This window comes from Stomoxys calcitrans, chromosome 3, assembly GCF_963082655.1.
Source record: "Stomoxys calcitrans chromosome 3, idStoCalc2.1, whole genome shotgun sequence".
Lineage (NCBI taxonomy): Eukaryota > Metazoa > Arthropoda > Insecta > Diptera > Muscidae > Stomoxys > Stomoxys calcitrans.
The window spans coordinates 66,769,943-66,789,892 of record NC_081554.1 but is presented as its reverse complement, the minus strand read 5'-3'; the positions used below and the strand labels follow the sequence as shown (position 1 = coordinate 66,789,892).

The window sequence follows — 19,950 nt, the reverse complement described above, 5'->3', positions numbered from 1 at the left end:
AATTGGAGATCCCAGATCGGTTTATATGGTAGCTATATCAGGTTACGGGCCGATTTACACCATACTTAGCACCGTTGTTGGAAGTCATAACAGAACACTTCATCCAAAATTTCAGCCAAATCATACGAGAATTGCGCCCTCTAGCGGCTCACGAAGTCAAGATTCAAGATCGGTTTATATGGCAGCTAAATCAGGTTACAGACAGATTCTGATCATACTATGTACAGTTGCTAGAAGACATAACACAACAGCTCATGACAAATTTCAGCCTAATCGGATAAGAATTCCGCCTTCAAGTGGCTCAAGAAGTCAATATCCAAGATCGGATTATTTAAAATCTCAACCGACCTACACCAAAAAAAGTATTTGCGCAAAATTTCAAGCGACTAGCTTTACTCCTTCGAAAGTTAGCGTGCTTTCGACTGACAGTCGGATGGACTTGGGTAGATCGACTTAAAATGTCATGACGAAATGAAAGTTATGAGGTCCTAGACGAATATTTCGAGGTGTTACAAACGTAATGACGAAATTAGTACACCCCCATCCTATTGTGGAAGGTATAGAAATGAATTTGTGATTGTTTCTTTGTGTGTTCAAAAAAAACGGGTTTTTCAAATTTTCAGAGATGGTGCAGAGTGATCGCATGGTGAAAATAGGGTACTTAATTTTTTGATATCCCAAGGGGGGACGGACCCTCCCCCTTACTAATTTTCAGAAACGCCAGATCTGGGAGATGGGTGATGCGATTTAAACGAAATTTTTTATACTCTCTTATAGAAACCCAAAACAATAATTTGGTATCCGAATTTCGGATGGGGTACCTTGGGGGGCCTTCCCACTCCCAAAACCTACCAAATATATATATATATAGACCAATCACGACAATATGGGATTCAAATGAATGGTATTTAATATAAGAAAACGCATCTGATATCCAATTGCCGGACCAAGTGTTTGGGGGATCACCACAACCCACAAAACACCTCTAAATCGGACATATTTAACCATCACGGCAATATGGTGCTTAACTGAAAGCTATTTGCATGGAGAATACGAATCTAATGTCCAAATGTGGGACCAAGTTTGTGGGGCTCCACCCCATCCCCAAAACGCCCCCCAAACAGGACCTATTTACTGACCATGGCAATATGGGACTCAAATAAAGGTATTTGGGAGTAGAATACGAATCTGATATCCAAATATGGGACCATGTGTTTGCGGCATCGTCCCCTTCCCCAAAACACCGCCAAACCGAACATGTTTGCTGACTATTGAAATATGGGGCTTTAATGGAAGGTATTTGGGAGTAGACCAAGAACCTGACATCAATATTCGCGACCAACGGTCTAGGAGACGTCCCACGCCCACAACTATCACCAAATAGGATGAATTTGCTCACTATGACAATTTGCGTCTTAAAGAGGCTCGAGCTCGATATTGATAGATTTAAGGGCCCATACCCCAAACCGGACATATTTGCTGACTTTTACAATAACGGGTTTAAATTAAAGGTATTTGAGATTAGAAAACGAATTTGATATCTAATTTTGATGCCAATGGCAATATGTGGCTCAAATGAAAGACATTTGAGATTAGAAAACGAATGTGATAACCAATTTTGGGTTGAAGTATTTGGGGGACGCCTCATCCCATAAACTCCCCTTAAACCAATCGGCAGTATGGGGTTTAAATAAATGGTATTTGAGGGTAGAGCACGATGCTGATATTTTGTTCAGGGTTAAGTGTCTGGGGGACCACCTCAGCCCCGAAAACACCCCTAAATCGGCCATACATATTTACCGATAATGGCAATATGCGGGTCAAACGAAATGTTTTTGGGAGTAGATAATAACATAATTTAAACCAACTTTCCTGGGGGCTTTGCCACTCCCAAAATCCCTGTTAAGGAAAAGCGCAGTGGACCGGACACAGTTCAGCTAGTTTGGCATAAAAACATGTGATATAACTTCCAAAAACTGTACCAAGTGTCATCCGAATCGGTCTATAAACCGATATAGCCCTCCCATATAAACCGATTCCCGGAGTCAACTTCTTGAACCCATCGAAGCCTCAATTTTAATCTGATTTTGTTGAAATATGGTACAAGGACGTCTGTTATGACTACCAACATCTGTGCCAAGTATGAAGGGTATCAGTCTATAAACTGATATATCGTCCATATAAACGGATCCCCGGTACTAACTTCTTAAGGCCCTAGAAGCTTCAATTTGCATCTGATTTGGCAGAAATATGGCACAAGGACTTCTGTTATGACTTCAAACATTTGGAAGCCTCAATTTGCATCTGATTTGGCTGAAATATAGCGCAAGGATTTCTGTTATGAATTCCAACATTTGTTCATGATCCATGTCGGTCCATAAACTGATATAGCACTCATATAAACCCAACCCCGGATTTGAATTCTTGAGCCCCTAGAAACCTCAATTTTTACATGATTTGGCTGAAATTCGGCACAAAAACTTTTATTCCGACTTCCAACGTCCGTGCTAAGTAGGATTCGAATGGGTTTATAAACTGATATAGTCTCCCACATAAACCGGTCCCCGCGTTTAATTTCTTGAGCCCCTAGAAACCTCAGTTTTACTGGAATTTGTTGAAAATTTGGCACAAAAACTTTTATTATGACTTCCAACATCCGAATTGAAGAAATTATTGTTAAAATGACTAGAAACGGTTTTCATTAGGCTTTGGCAGGAAATGTTATTTAATGAGTTGAGAAGAATTTTCTTTTGCCAAATGGCAACAGTGATGATGACATAGCAAAAAAAAAAACATTTTATAAAATCCTATTAAGTCCATGATTACTTTGAAATGATGATTAAAATGTTAAAAAGGCTATGATAGAACCGGTCTTTGTATTTTCAATGGCAATGTGTCTGTGAATCCTACAGACAAAAAGGGCATTGCAATTATTTTAATTAAGTTGCACCTCAAAGTGAGGGGTGGAAACTTTAATCAGAGAAAAAACTTTATATCGATATTCGTACTTTGCTTATCATGACTACATTTAATTTTCCTTTTTTTCGTTTCTTTCTTTTACCTCTTCTTTTTAATCTCAACAGCAACCAATTAAAACTTTAATAAATCAATAGTAAAGGCGAAAATAATTTCAGGAAGAAGGACGAACACAAGGATGCAATATCATTTACAAAGGCTACAACTATGAACATTAAATATCCTTAAGCGAAATAAGCTACAAATACACCCCGCAACATTAAAGCGACAGAGCGTACTCTCAATTTCGGGAAAAACTAGGAAAAAAGGGAGAGGTTAATAGAGAGAGGGAGCGAGTGTCTATGTAACTGGCAAAACAGGCGGTGTAAAGTAGAAACGGAAGTTGAATTGGCGGCGTTGGCAGAGGAGGGCTGCTGTAGCGGCAACCAAGACCAAGACAGCTTAGTTGGAAAGCTCTTAAGAGGATTGCAAAGGATCAAAAGAGCACCCATAGAGCCATAGAGCTTATAAAATTGCTTGTGCATTGATTTCAGCAACGATAGCAACAAAAACGATAAAAACCAAAAATAAAAATTTTAAAATTTCCCGGTATTGACAATTAAAGGCAACAGACAACAAAGCAAAAGGATAATAAACATCCCCCTTTCTCTCTATGGCAGCCATTTTCTTCAACTGAGTCTTGAGTTGAACCACAAAGACAACCGAATACAAATTTCCTTTTTATTTGATTTTTGGTGTCTTGATTTCATGTTTTTCCTTCTCTGGTGTTACATAATCAATCAATGATACACCCTCCCACTCATATATGCTGTGGCGTGGCGCAAACTTGCACTCACCGATTGAAAATTACTGGAAAGCAGTAAGTAAGCGCCAAGACAACAACAAAGTCGATGAAAATTGGCTGAAAAATAAAGACAGCCATAGAAAAGATGAAATATAATAGCAAAAGCAATTCCACTTCAATCACCGCCAGTTTGCCAACAACAGCAACAGAAGAGCTAAACAAGTTACAGCATCATTTCGAGCTAGAGCTGGAAAATAATAATTTCCAGGGAAATACTCAGCCATGTAATGTATATTGTGCTGCTCACACAATAAGGGAAGAAAAAACGGCAGGAGATCCTCTTACAGTCGCTAAGAATATGGTAAAAATAAAGTATAAAAAATCAGCGAATAAACAAATGGAAAATTGTGAAATGAAAACGAGGAATAACACAACAGCCAGCAGGGTGGTCATGGTAACAGCAGCACCATTAATAACAGCCAACAACGTTATTGCAACAGCCAGAGCAGCACCAACAACATCGGCAGCCACATCTTTGCTGTCAGCAACGTCGTCACCAATCATGTTGACAATGCCATCAACATCAGCATATTTATCTGCAACACAAGCATCAACACCCGTCGCCACAGCTACTAAGAATACGGAGCAATGGCAACGGGACAAACCACAGCGTCACCACCTGCATACTCAACTCAACAACAACAGCGAACAGAACAACGATCCGCAAACTGAAATTTCCAATATGCAAAAAGCAGCCACCACCAACACCACCACTACCAACCACACCAACACATCCTGCAGACAGGTGACAACATTCGCTTTGAAAAATCTTAGGAAAAATCCCAACAATGAAAATGGAAAACCAATTCAAGTACAACAGCTTAAATTCAAAATGCAAGCGTTTTATAATTCTCTGGGCAGCTACATCAGTTTGGCCAGGGATTTAAAAAATTCCCACCACATCATCGCCACTACACAAACCATTAGGGCCAACAACAGCAGCAGCAGCAACAACAACAACAACACCCTAAGCAGATCACCATCATCATCGGTAACAACAGTAAAAACAGTCACAGCACCAGCACCACTCAAGGATTTAAGACAATGCTGCTACTCCACCGCCTCCTCACCATCATCAGCATCATCATCCACACAAGTTGTCACCCAGCTTTTAGTTTTGGTTACAATGGCCTCACTCTTTGGTTATGCTCATGCCGGTTTTGCCTGTCTCAGTAATCCCTGTGTATTTGGTGTTTGCATCGATGGTCTAAATAGGTGAGTCACCACAATTTGTCCTTACCTTAACTTACCACACACACACACATACACACTCATACACCCAATAGTAGAACTTTAGCTATTTTCTGATGGCCACAAACTGTAGGAGTGTAAAATCACTTAACTTATTATCACTCAATAACACACTTTTTTTTGTATTTCGCAACAAACAAAAACAACAGCCTTAACAATGAGAGTGAGAGATAGAGAGAGAGAGCGAGAGAGAGAGAACCATAAAAATATTCATTGAAGTGTTAATAATCCCTGCCAGAAGCTTTGTGGTATACAACACAAACACACGCACACACACACATTGAAAAGTTATCTATGAATGCATTAATGGCGTACCAAACGAGCAACTTCTATGCTTTAAGCCATTGAGTTCAATATAAAGGGAAATAGTTTTAACACCCACCGCCATGGGAAGGGGGTATAATAACTGTGTCATAACTAGAAATATTGCCATAAGGCCCTCCATATATTTCTGTATATTCGGGCTATACAAAAAAATTTCGTCACCTTGTAGTGGGCACATTTTTCGATTACTGCTACTACTACTAAATTTCCCATGAACATTCCATTAAGGAAAAGGGAATACGAACCTGTCAGAGAATTTTTAACATGGCAGGATACTTCAAAAATCAAGCCAGCACTAGTAACCCTTGCTGAAAATTTTTCTTATGTTCACGCCGGGCTTTGAACCCAGGCGTTCGGCAACATAGGCGGACCTGCTTACGTCTACGCAACGGTGGCCTTCATGTACCTTCGATTACTGTGAATTAAAGACTACTTAGTAAATGGCCTCTCTTTTATGGCGAGTCCGAACGGCATGCCGCATAGCGACATCATTTGTCAATGAAATTTTAACATGGCAGGATACCTCACAAATGTAGCCAGCATTAGTAAGGGGATAACCCTCGCGAAAAAATTTCTGATGTTCACGCCGCGATATGAACCCAAGCGTTCGGCATCATAGGCGGGCCTGCTTACCTCTTCGCAACGGTGGCCTCAATGTACCTTCGATTAGTGTGGATTAAAGACTATTTATTAAAGGGTCTGCTCTTATCCAGTGGAGCGTTTGGGTAGGCTTGAAAGTGACTTCAAAACCTCAACAAAGCTACATTGCATGGTGGGATGGGAAAAAAGTAGTGGAGTGGAAATAGGTTGGGTTGAAAAGAGGGTGCAGATATGAATTCGCCCCATGCCACTATGGGCATACAGATAAACCAGTAATCGGCTCGTTGTGCGCTCTAACTTCTAACTATTGGGTTGCCCCAAAAAGTAATTGCGGATTTTTCATATAGTCGGCGTTGACAAATTTTTTCACAGCTTGTGACTCTGTAATTGCATTCTTTCTTCTGTCAGTTATCAGCTGTTACTTTTAGCTTGCTTTAGAAAAAAAGTGTAAAAAAAGTATATTTGATTAAAGTTCATTCTAAGTTTTATTAAAAATGCATTTACTTTCTTTTAAAAAATCCGCAATTACTTTTTGGGCAACCCAATAGTAAAAGCGTGCTTTGTCGAGTTCTTTCCCGGTATCTCTTTTTTAGACAAACAAAGGATAAAAGAAAAGAATTGCTATGCTAATTGAACTGAATGTTGGAGACCACAGTAGAAGTCAATGTGTAAAAGAACCAAATCGAATAAGAATTGCGCCTTTTAGGGGCTCAAGTAGTAAAATAGGGAGATCGATCTATAGGGGAGCTGTATCAGGCTAAAGACCATGGAGAGAAGCCCTTGTACAAAATTTCAGCCAAATCGGATAATAATTACGCCCCCTAGTGGCTCAAGAAGTCACGATCCCATATCGGTTTATATGGCAGCTATATCAGGTTATGGACCGATTTGAACCACAGATGTTGAAAGTCATAACACAACACCTCATGCAAAATCGGATAGGAATTGCGCCCTATAGTAGCTCAAAAAGACAAGATTCAAGATCGGTTAATAAGACAGCTAAATCAGGTTATAGACCGATTTTGATATATTTAGCACAGTTATTGGAAGTCATAACAAAACAATTCATGCAAAATTTCAGCCAAATCGGAAAGGAATTGCGATCTCTGGGGGCTCAAGAAGTCAAGACCCCAGACTGCTTTATATGACAGATTACAATCCCAACCGACCTACACTTATTAGAAGTATTTGTGCAAAATTTAAAGCGGCTAGCTTTACTCCTTCGAAAGTTAGCGTGCTTTCGACGGACAGACAGACGGACGGACATGGCTAGATCGACTCAAAATGTCATGACGATCCAGAATTCATATACCTTATAGGGTCTTAGACGTATATTTTGAGGAGTTACAAACAGAATGACGAAATTAGTATACCCCCATCCTATGGTGGAGGGTATAAGAAATAACCTCGAAAAAGAAAATCTAAGCCAGGCGTGCTGCATAGCAAATCTCTATTTTTTATACCCACCACCGAAGGATGGGGGTACATTCATTTTGTCATTCCGTTTGCAAAACATCGAAATATCCATTTCCGACCCTATAACGTATATATATTCTTGATCAGCGTAAGAATCTAAGACGATCTAAAAATGTCCGTCCCTCTGTCCGTCTGTCCGTCTGTCTGTTGAAATCACGCTACAGTCTTTAAAAATAGAGGTAATGAGCTGAATCTCTGCACAGATTCTTTTTTTGTCCATAAGCGGGTTAGGTTCGAAGATGGGTTATATCGGACTATATCTTGATATAGCCCCCATATAGACCGATCCGCCGATTTAGAGTCTTAGGCCAACAAAAGCCACATTTATTATGCGATTTTGCTTGTGTTAGGCCCTTCGACATCCTCCGTCAATTTGGCCCAGATCGGTCCAGATTTGGATATAGCTGCCATATAGACCGATAGTCCGATTTGGGTCTTAGACCCAAAAAAGCCACATTTATTATCCGATTTTGCTAAAACATGGGACAGTGGGTTGTGTTAGGTCCTTCGATATTCTTCTTCAATTTGGCTCAAATCGGTCCAGATTTGGATATAGCGGCCATATAGACCGATCCTCCGATTTAGGGTCTTAGGCCCATAAAAGCCATATTCATTGTCCGATTTTGCTGAAATCTGGTACAATGAGTTGTTTTAGGCCCTTCGACATCTTTCTTCAATTTGGCCCTGATCGGTTCGGATTTAGATATAGCTGCCATATAGAACGATCTCTCGGTTTTAGGGTTTGGGGTCATAAAACTCGCATTTATTGGCCGATTTTGCCGAAATTTGAGACAGTGACTCATGTTAGGATTTTTGACATCCGTGTCGTATATGGTTCAGATCGGTTTATTTTTAGATATAGCTACTAAAAAGACCAATATTTTGTTATAAACAATTGAACAATGACTTTTACTTATTAGTATTTGGTCCAAATCGGAACATATTGCGATATAACTGCTATGGGACATAAGGTATGCAATTTTCACCGGATTTTGACGAAAGGAGGTCTACATATATACCCGAGGTGGTGGGTATTCAAAGTTCGGCCCGGCCGAACTTAACGCCTTTTTACTTGTTTTTTTTTTTTCAATTACAGCCGTGGTTGAAATTTTTACAATTTAAAATTTTCAATTAAAAATTTAATTGGTTCAATTAATTTTTTAATTGAATCTGAAATTTTTTTCAATCAAATGTCCGTTAGTAAATAGGAAATTAAATTTCAAGGTATTACAGTGTATATCCCCCATTTAGACCCATCTCCCTATTTAAGGACTAAGGCCCATAGAAGTCGCATTGCGAACACCATTTCGATGAAAACCAGACTGTAAGTGCTCTTGTAACATTCGATTTCCGTATCGAATATGGTCCAGATCGGGCAATAACTTCATATAGCTCCTATAATACCGATGTCCCATTAATAGGCCAAGGCCTATAAAACCACCATGTGTTACCCTGTTCCATTGAAATTTGGCACAATGAGCTATCTTTCGACTCTCAATATGCGTATCGAATGTGGTACAGATCCGTAAATATCTTGATATAGCCCTCATATAGACCGATCTCCCGAATAAAGGTCTAAGGCACGTAGAAGCCACATTTATTATCCGATTTGTCTGAAATTTGGGACAGTGATTTATGTTAAGCCACTCAACATCCCTCTTCAATTTGGCTCCGATCGGTTCAGATTTAGACATGGCTGCTATATAGACCGATCTGTCGATTCAAGGTCTTGGGGCCATAAAGGACGCATTTATTGCCAGATTTTGCCAAAATTTGGGACAGTCAGTTGCGTTAGGCCAGTCGATGTTCCACTCCAATTTGGCACAGATCGGTTCAAATTTAGATATAGCTGCCATATAGACCGATTTCTCGTTTCAAAGTCATGAGCCCATTAAAGGCGCATCTATTGCCCGATTTTGCCAAAATTTGGGACAGTGAGTTGGGTTAGGCCCCTTGACATCTTTTTGCAATTTGGCCCAGATCGGTTCAGATTTGGATATAGCTGCCATATAGACCGATCTCTAGATTTATGGTTTTGGGCCCATAAAAGACGCATGGCAAAGACGTCAGGCCCTTTGACATCCTTTTTCAATTTGGCTCAGATCGGTCCAGATTTGCATATATCTGCCATATAGACCGATCTCTCGATTTAAGGACTTGCGCCCATTAAAAGCGCATTTATTGTCCGATGTCGCCGAAATTTAGGACAGTGAGTTCAGCTAAGTCCCTCGACATACTTCTGCAATATAGCACAGATCAGTCCAGATTTGGATATAGCTGTCATATAGACCGATCTCTCGATTTAAGGTTTTGGGCCCATAAAAGGCGAAATTATTGTGCGATGTACCCAAAATTTGTGTCAATGAGTTGTGTTAAGCTTCTCGGCATCTTTCTGCAATTTGGCCCAGATTTGGATATAGCTGCCATATAGACTGGATTTAAGGTTTTGGGATCATAAAAGGCGCATTTATTGTCCGAAGTCGCCAAAATTTGGGACAGTGAGTTGTGTTAGGGATTCGACATCCTTCTTTAATTTGGCCCGGATCGATTCAGATTTGGATATTGCTGCCATAGGGACCGATCTCTCGATTTACAGTCTTGACCCCATAGAAGGCACATTTATAATCCGATTTCGTTGCAATTTGACACTGGGACTTATATTAGGCTTTTCGACATCCTTGTCGCATATGGTTCAGGTCCGTTTTTATTTGGCTCCCATAAAGATCAATAATTTGCTCTACAAAATTGAACAATGGCTTGTACAAAGTCCGTGCCGCATTTGGCATTTTTCACATGACTATGACGAATGGCGGTTCACATATATACCCGAGGTGGTGGTTATCCAAAGATCGGCCCGAGCGAAGCCCTTTGGCTTGTTTTTTTGTTCTTTCGATACTTGTATTTTTTGCGTTCAAATTACAGGTCGTTCTGGACTGTCGCAGATCTCTCAACGAGATGGCTGCACAGTTCAAATTTCACCTGTTCTGGGTGCAGGGCCACAGAGATATCCCAGAGAACTGTTAAACGGACGAGCATGCGAGACTAGGAACTACCGTACACATTCCAGAGATTCCGGAGTCAGTGGGTATGCCTCTAGCGACATGTAAGCTAAGTTTTTAGGACCAGGCCCGAAGGACAACGAATGATAGATGGTCATAAAGAGGGCGCTGTGAGCATTCCAAAACTTTGTGGCCTAATCTAGACTTGAAGAGGTCTACCGCTTTGCTGTCATTGGCTAGAACAGACGTCTTGTGTCCGTCATTACAGGCCACTGTCATTAAGACTTAAGGTTTTTTCAGTCATTACTGGTATTTATATGTTGGAAAACCCTAACAAAAATTGAGGTCAGCCTACCAACCTACCAAGAGAATAAAAACCTACCAATTTTCGTAGGAAGCTACCAAAAACGGCAACAAACGGCAACACTGGCATTTGTGGTTTTGACAAATATACAGACAAACGGACATATCTACATCGACTCAGTATAGAATGGCGTTCTACAAAATATGTATTTACTCTTTATATGTTATTAGACGAATATTTCGAGGTATAAAGAACGGAATGACGCAGTTAGAATAAGCCCTATAACAAGAGTCACTGCATTGTTATATTTTCCCTAGGAGAAACGTTTCACTCGACTCGTATAAAAGAACTTGCTTCCCATTTTCACTGACCTTAAGGGATTAGTAGTAAGCATAAAATTAATTGGCTTCAAAACGAAATCAATGGCGGGGTTAGCATTGAATTGTTCCACTACGTCTTTCTTCGACACGCATGATTTGCACAGTAAATAGCCCTTGTTGCCAATGATAAATCCAGCAATCCAATCTAGCTTTACTCTCCAACTGCAGTTGTTTATTCACTTCATTTATCGCAATATTTTCAAAGTTTCATAATTCTTTGATTTACTTATTGTGTGCTGTGTGTTTATAGCGAAACTTTATTTGATTTGTTGGCTTTTGAATAATTCCTGCATGCAGATGTTTAGCTTTGATGACGGTTGGCTGCTTCGTTGGCCGCTTGGTTGGTGGGTTAGTTGGTTAACTAGATGCCACCGCCAACTTGGGCGGCTTACCCCCCAAAAAGGGGTAAAGCAGATCACAATTAAGCCCAACTTGATGAGCCATAAAGAACATGGAAAGGGAAAAATCTACTACCACACCAAAACAAATGAAAGCGCAAATATGCCATAAAACCACAAAGCTTTTGAAATTATGATAAAAACATGGAAAAAAAAACAAAAACTTTCACATTTATGCCATTACACAGCGTGAAAGAGGCGAACACGCTTCAGTAACGAATTAGAAACAAAGGCCGTAGTCAGTGAGGCAGATAAGGTAATTACGATAGCCTTTGTTGTGAAACTTTTTGAATAGAGTTAACCAGAACCAGGGTATAAATTAGCTCGCTTATTTCCGCTAATAAAAAATCTGAGCCACAAACGAAAAGGACTTTAATTAATTGCAGAACTGTGTAAAAGAAGTAGAATAAATTTCGGATAGCTATAATGGAGGCAGGTACGAAAGGCTTGTTATATGTTGGACCTTGACAGGGGCTATAAAAAATAAAGGGATTGCAAGCCTTTTTCGTTCAAAGTTTCTACAATTTTACTATAGCCATAAAGTATTCTGAACTTCAGGCAGCCTCCCTTCCCTCTAAGATCTTAGGGCCAATTGCATTTGCCCTGTGTATCATTTTGGTTTCAGGTTTTCGTTCGTAATGTCAGAGGATGTTCCCCAGACCGTCCCATCCCATGAGGAAGACAATTTTTTTGCCTATTGAGAAACACATACCCTCCATTTTGTTTTTACTTTCGATCCCAGTAAGCAAAATACAAATATTATGGCGATCGGTTAACAATAACCCGTGCCGCCACGACGTACAAAGTTGGATGAAGTGTTTTCTAAGGAATCTAGTTGAATATTTTAGGACCTATCAAGAAATTGGTAAACTAAGTACATCCGAGTCTTTATATAAAATCTTATATATAAAAATCTATTTGTGTTTGTTTGTGTGTTCCTTATAGGCTCAGAAACGGCTGAATCGATTTTCTTGAAAATTCACTGATGGTGCATAATGATCCCGTGGTGAAAATAGGGTACTACATTTTTCGATATCTGAAGGGGGAGCGGACCCTCCCCCTTACCCTAATTTTCAGAAACGCCATATCACGGAGATTGGTGGTTCGATTTAAGCGTAAGTGTTTGTGCTCTCTTAAAGTAACCTACAAACAAAAATTTGATATCCAAGTTTCGGATGGGGTACCTAGGGTGAGTGCCCCACCCCAAAACCCACCAAATATATATATACACCAATCACGAAAATATGGGACTCAAATGAAAGGTATTTAAGATTAGAAAACGTATCTGATGTCCAATTGTCGGACCAAGAGTTTGGGGGACCACCCCAATCCCCAAAACACCCCTAAATCGGACATATTTAGCGACCATGGCAATATGGGACTCAAATGAAAGGTATTTGGGAGTAAAATTCGAATCTGATATTTAAATTTGTGACTAAATTTCTGGGGGTCGACCCCTTTCTCAAAACACCCCCCAAACAAGACTTATTTACTGACCATGGCAATATGGAGCTAAAATAAAAGCGAAATGAGTGTAGAATACACTAGGGCCGCCCATCTCCGAGAACATACCCAAAAGAAGACAAATATACGACCATAGCAATATGGTACTCAAATGAAAGGTCTTTGGAAGTAAAGCACGAATCTGATATCAGTGTTCGGGAAAAATATCTATGGGGCCACCCCATCCCTATAGCACCACACAAATAGGAAGTATTTGCTGACCATTGCAATATGAGGCTCAAATAAGAGGTATTTAAGAGTAGAACACGAATCTTATATATAAAAATCAATTTGTGTTTGTTTGATTGTATGTTTGTGAGTTCCTTATAGACTCAGAAACGGCTGAACCGATTTTCTTGAAATTTCTCTGATTGTGCATAATGATCACGTGGTGAAAATATGGTACTACACTTTTTGATATCTGAAGGGGGTGCGGACCCCCCCTTACCATAATTTTTAGAAACGCCATATCTCGGAAATGGTTGCTGCGATTTAATTTGCGAAATTTCGTGTGCTCTCTTAAAGTAACCTACAAACAAAAATTTGATATCCAAATTTCGGATGGGGTACATAGGGTGGGTGCCCCTCCCCAAAACCTACAAAATATATATATACACCAATCACGACAATATGGGACTCAAATGAAAGGTATTTAAGATGCGAAAACTTATCTGATGTCCAATTGTCGGACCAAGAGTTTGGGGGACCACCCCAACTCCCAAAACACCCCTAAATCGGACATAGTTACCGACCATGGCAATATGGGACTCAAAGGTATTTGCGGGTAAAATACGAATCTAATATCCAAATGTGGAACCACGTTTCTGGGGGTCAACCCCTTCCCCAAAAAAAACACCCCCCAAACAGGACTTATTTACTGACCATGGCAAATGGGGCTTACATAAAAGATATTTGAGTGTAGAATACAAATCTGATATCCAGATGTGGGACCAATTCCCGAGAACATACCCCAAAGGGGACAAATTTACGACCATAGCAATATGGTACTTAAATAAAAGGTCTTTCGAAGTAAAGCACGAATCTGATATCAATGTTTGGGAAAAGTATCTATGGGGCCACCCCACCCCTATACTACAAATACTTCCACCCCCACAAACAGGAAGTATTTGCCGACCATTGCAATATGAGGCTGAAATAAAAGGTATTTAAGAGTAGAACACGAATCTGATATATATTTTCAAGGCCAACTCACTGAGTGGACACCCCCAAACAGGTCATGTTTGCCGACTACGGAAAAATGGAGCTCAAATGAAGGGTATTTGGGAGTAGACCATAAATCTGACATCAACATTTGGGACCAACTGTCTAGGGGACGTCCCACCACCATAACAACCCCCAAGTAGGACGTATTTGCTCACCAAGACAATTCGGGTCTTCATGACAGTGGAGCTTGATATTCTTAGTTTTTGGGGCCCGTACCCCAAAGGTTTAAGTGAATGGTATTTGAGATTGGAAAACGAACTTGATATCAAATTTTGAGGGCAATGGCAATATGGGTTTCAAATAGCTGAGAATTGAGCACGTTGCTGATATAAAGGGTGATTTTTTTGAGGTTAGGATTTTCATGCATTAGTATTTGACAGATCACGTGGGATTTCAGACATGGTGTCAAAGAGAAAGATGCTCAGTATGCTTTGACATTTCATCATGAATAGACTTACTAACGAGCAACGCTTGCAAATCATTGAATTTTATTACCAAAATCAGTGTTCGGTTCGAAATGTGTTCATTCACCGTAACGTTGCGTCCAACAGCATCTTTGAAAAAATACGGTCCAATGATTCCACCAGCGTACAAACCACACCAAACAGTGCATTTTTCGGGATGTATGGGCAGTTCTTGAACGGCTTCTGGTTGCTCTTCACCCCAAATGCGGCAATTTTGCTTATTTACGTAGCCATTCAACCAGAAATGAGCCTCATCGCTGAACAAAATTTGTCGAATCACTGAAAATGATTCACTGAAAATGATTTGCAAGCGTTGCTCGTTAGTAAGTCTATTCATGATGGAATGTCAAAGCATACTGAGCATCTTTCTCTTTGACACCATGTCTGAAATCCCACGTGATCTGTCAAATACTAATGCATGAAAATCCTAACCTCAAAAAAATCACCCTTTACTTTCAGGGCTTAGTGTTGGGGAAACCACCACAATCCCCAAAAACCCCTAAATCGGGCATATTTACCGACCATGTAAATGTGTGGATTAAATAAAAGGAATTGGGGGGGTAGAGCTAGAAGTGATACCGACTTTCGGAACCAATTTTCTGGGGGTCTACCCCTTTCCCAAAATATCCCACAAACAGCAATTTTTTACTGACCATCGCAATGTGGGGCTCAAATAAAGGTATTTGGGAGTAGAATACGAATTTGATATCCAAATGTAGGGCTATGTATCGAAGGACTATGACGAAAGCTGGTTTTCATATATACCCGAAGTGGTGGTTATCCAAAGTTCGGCCCGGCCAAATTCCACGCCCTTTTACTTGTTGATGGTACTTTTGGGGCGGTTTTGGGCTTTTCGTATTAAACTCCCAAATACCTTTCATTGAAGTCCTATACTGTCTAAATCGGTAAAAATGGAAATTTCGCTTAAATCGGTGTACCCATCTCCGAAATCTGGAGTTTTTAAAAATGGAGTTACGAGGGAGGGTGACCACCTTCAGATATCAAAATATATACAGGGTGGCTGATGAAAGCCGCTACCAAAAAAAAATGTAATAACTTTTTTTCTATTTAATAATAATAATTTAATAATTAATTTAATTAATTAATTAATTAATTTAATTAATAATAATTTAATAATTAATTTAATAATTTAATTTAACATGAATAAAAGAAAAATGTATTCCATACACCGAAAAAAAAATGTAGCAATATTCATCATTGTAGCAATATTCATCAGCCACCCTGTAGTATACTATTTTCACTGGGGGTTCAAATCCTACCATCTGCTAAAATTTCATAAAAATCGGTTTAGCCGCTTGAAAATTTTGCACAAATACTTCTAATAAGTGTAGGTCGCTTGGGATTGTAAATGGGCCATCTCGGTCCATGTTTTGATATAGCTGCCATATAAACCGATCGTGGATCTTAACTTCTTGAGCCAATAGAGCAATTCTAATTCGATTTGGCTGAAATTTGGCATTAACCGTTTTGGTTCGAATCGGACCATAACCTGATATTGCTGTCATATAAACCGATTTCCTGATAAAGGGACTGAAGCCCATAAAAACTTTATTTTTTAACCGATTTCGCTAAAATTAGAAACAGTTAGTAGGACAAGACTTCCTAACTTCCGACCTAAATATGGTTCAGATCGGCCTATATTTAGATATAGCTGTGATATAGACCGATCTCCCGATAAGGGGTCTGAAGGCCATAATAGCTTTATATTTCATCCGATTTCGCTGAAATTTAAAACAGTGAGTAGCCTAATGCTTCCCAACATCCGACCCAAATATGAATTAGATCGGTCCATATTTAGATATAGCTGCCATAGAGACTGATCTGCCGATAAAGGGTCTGAAGGCCATAATAGCTTTGATTTTTAAACGATTTTGCTGAAATTTGGAATGATGCGCAGTTTTAAGTCTCCTGACACCCGACCTAAATATAGTTCAGATCGGACTATATTTAGATATAGCTACCATATAGACCGATCTGCCGTTAAGTGGTCTGAAGCCCGTAAATGCTTTATTTATTACCCGATTTCGCTGAAATTTGCAACAGTGGGTTATTTTAAGCCTTCCGACATCTGACGTAAATATGGTTTAGATCGGATGGTATTTAGATATAGCTGTCATATAGACCGATCTCCCGATAGAGGGTCTGAAGGCCATAATAGCTTTGATTTTTATCCGATTTCGCTGAAATTTGAAATATTGCGTATTTTAAAGCCTCCTAACATCCGACCCGAATATGGTACAGATCGGACTATATTTAGATATAGCGGCCATATAGACCGATCTTCCGATAAAGGGTCTAAGGGCCATACAAGCTTTAATGTTTTTCCGATTTCGCTGAAATTAGAAATATTGCGCATTTTAAAGCCTCCTAACATCCGACCCGAATATGGTACAGATCGGACTATATTTAGATATAGCGGCCATATAGACCGATCTTCCGATAAAGGGTCTGAAGACCATACAAGCTTTGATGTTTATCCGATTTCGCTGAAATTTGAAATATTGCGCATTTTTAAGCCTCCTAACATCCGACCCGAATATGGCACAGATCAGACTATATTTAGATATAGCTGCCATATAGACCGATTTCCCGATAAAGGGTCTGAGGACTATAAAAGCTTTATTTATTACCCGATTTCGCTGAAATTAAAAGCAGTCGGTTGTTTTAAGCCTCCCGATATCTGAACCAAATATGGTTCAGATCGGTCCATATTTAGATATAGCTGCCATATAGACCGATTTCCCGATAACGGGTCTGAATCCCATAAAAGCTTTATTTATTACCCGATTTCGCTGAAATTTGCAACAGTGGGTTATTTTTAGCCTCCTGACAGCCGATCTAAATATGGTTCCGATCGTACTTTATTTAGATATAGCTGCCATATAGACCGATCTGCCGATAAGGAGACTGAAGCCCATAAAAGCTTTATTTATTACCCGATTTCGCTGAAATTTGAAACAGTGAGTTTTTCTGAACCTCACGATATCCGGCCTTAATATGGTTCAGATCGGTTTAAAATTGGATATATCTCCAAAAAAGACCAATATTTTGTTCTACAAAATTTAATATCGAAACATTTCAATTGGCCGATTAAATGTCATATCTGTTGTCCTTTTAAATTTAACTACATAGGCGAGAAGGGGGTTTAAGGTCCTTATTAAAATAGCAATAATCCACTTTTGTCCTTTACACATGAGCCTAATTTAAAATTGAATCCTTTTTCAATCAGCGTTTATTCATTAAACTGCAGTGTGTGTGTGTGTAGGATCAATTGGAAATTTTTTAATTAACATTCTGTCCATCTTATCAGCTTTTGGCATTTCAGTGAACTTAAACGTATTGAAATGCTTATTGTCCTTCTAATGCCATTGTCTCATTCTTCCATTGTCTTTCACAGCTCCTATTCATGTTATTGCATTGATGGCTACACAGGAATACAGTGCCAAACGAATTGGGATGAATGCTGGTCGAGTCCTTGTCAAAATGGTGGTACCTGTGTGGATGGTGTGGCCTACTACAATTGTACATGTCCAGATGGTTTTTCGGGTAAGTACCACAAATGCGTGTCAAACACCGTGTCCATGTCCATGCGGAGACAACATTTAGAAGAGCCCCTGCGCAACCTACGAAAAAAAGCAAAAAAAAAATGTTTTTCCTGCATAGCCAATATCATGGTAAAGTGGCATCATAAACGATTTTCTCCTTTGTTTTGGGGCAAATTCAATAAACGCCTGTTATGGGCAATTTCACAAATGACTCAGCGAATATTTGTGCTGTCCCCAGCAAAATGGTCGATCGACTATGCGACTAAGCGACCAATTGTTGTCTAACCGAGAACAACTAGACAGCAGCGGAAATTCGGAGTAGTTGGGCCTTGTGTGAAAAATAATACAAAGAAGAAAAACGATCAGAGCAGTGAAGGGTAGATTGCCTTAAAAAATTAGCCTGCTATGATTTACGCTACAAGGGTATTCACAATTCCTCGCTAGGACTCAAGTACTGGGTTGGGATGTAATCACTACCTAGGACTCCCTTCTTCGGGGTGTATGCCAGCTCCAGAAATGTTGTGAATAAAGCAACCACAAAGATTGTCATAGAGTTCGCCTGTCCGAAAATTTTTCCTAGATAATTCAATTTCTTGCTCTCAATAACGTTAATAGGCCTATGACTGTAAGGCCTCTTTTGTTCACTGCCCCAATATATGCACACAATTTCACTTTCACACGCACACAACCATGTAAATCAAAATACCTATGTGTTTAGGCATTTGTAGTCCTTTTTTCTCTCACTTCGTCCGAGCTTGGCAACAAACCAATCGGCCAGCCGGCCATAATGGCCATAACTGCCTTCATACATTTTGGATGACATTGTTATGGGGTCTTGTATTAAAATGCCAAATATCAAATATTCGTTTATTCAATATGGCCTAATTATGGATTTATTGAAGTAATGTTCAGATACTCGAATGTTTTCAAAGCAACGAAAAGAGAAAACAATTTCGAAAACAAATTCCATTTAATTTGTTATTATTGTAAACGAATGCATTTATTTGGAAATTGATAGACATTTTATCAGGGCTTACGCAATTTACTATTCATGGCATTACTTTTTTGGGCATAGCCAAATGAAGCTTTAGCTATGAATTGCAAAAGAACCAAAGGTAGTCTTAAACATTTTCTCTAAAGACAAAATTTTAGTGAAATTTTCTCTAAATACAAAATTTCAGTGAAATTTTCTCTAAAGACAAAATTTCAGTGAAATTTTCTCTTAAGACAAAATTTCAGTGAAATTTTCTCTAAAGACAAAATTTCAGTGAAATTTTCTCTAAAGACAAAATTTCAGTGAAATTTTCTCTATAGACAAAATTTCAGTGAAATTTTCTCTAAGGACTAAACTTCAGTGAAATTTTCTCTAAAGACAAAATTTCAGTGAAATTTTCTCTAAAGACAAAATTTCACTGAAATTTTATCTAAAGACAAAATTTCAGTGAAATTTTATCTAAAGACAAAATTTCAGTGAAATTTTATCTAAAGACAAAATTTCAGTGAAATTTTATCTAAAGACAAAATTTCAGTGAAATTTTCTCTAAAGACAAAATTTCAGTGAAATTTTCTCTAAAGACAAAATTTCAGTGAAATTTTCTCTAAAGACAAAATTTCAGTGAAATTTTCTCTAAAGACAAAATT

The 19,950-nt window shown here is 39.1% G+C and overlaps 2 protein-coding genes and 1 long non-coding RNA gene across 4 annotated transcripts in view; 2 read left to right on the top strand and 1 right to left on the bottom strand.

Moving 5' to 3' along the window:
- Nucleotides 1–3,306, top strand: part of LOC131995534 (uncharacterized) — a 154,539-nt gene extending 151,233 nt beyond the window's left edge. Inside the window, exon 4 of the long non-coding RNA XR_009397486.1 lies at nucleotides 3,084–3,306. This is a non-coding gene — a long non-coding RNA (uncharacterized LOC131995534). The remainder of the gene's footprint in view (nucleotides 1–3,083) is intronic.
- The window catches only part of LOC106083964 (uncharacterized), a 285,492-nt gene that overhangs the window by 181,820 nt on the left and 83,722 nt on the right, over nucleotides 1–19,950 (bottom strand). The window lies entirely within an intron of this gene.
- The window catches only part of LOC106083962 (protein eyes shut), a 323,238-nt gene continuing 306,810 nt past the window's right edge, over nucleotides 3,523–19,950 (top strand). Inside the window, exons 1-2 of the mRNA XM_013247300.2 lie at nucleotides 3,523–5,035; nucleotides 18,162–18,310. Coding sequence (XP_013102754.2) covers nucleotides 3,906–5,035; nucleotides 18,162–18,310 — 1,279 coding nt within the window. The 5' untranslated portion in view covers nucleotides 3,523–3,905. The remainder of the gene's footprint in view (nucleotides 5,036–18,161; nucleotides 18,311–19,950) is intronic.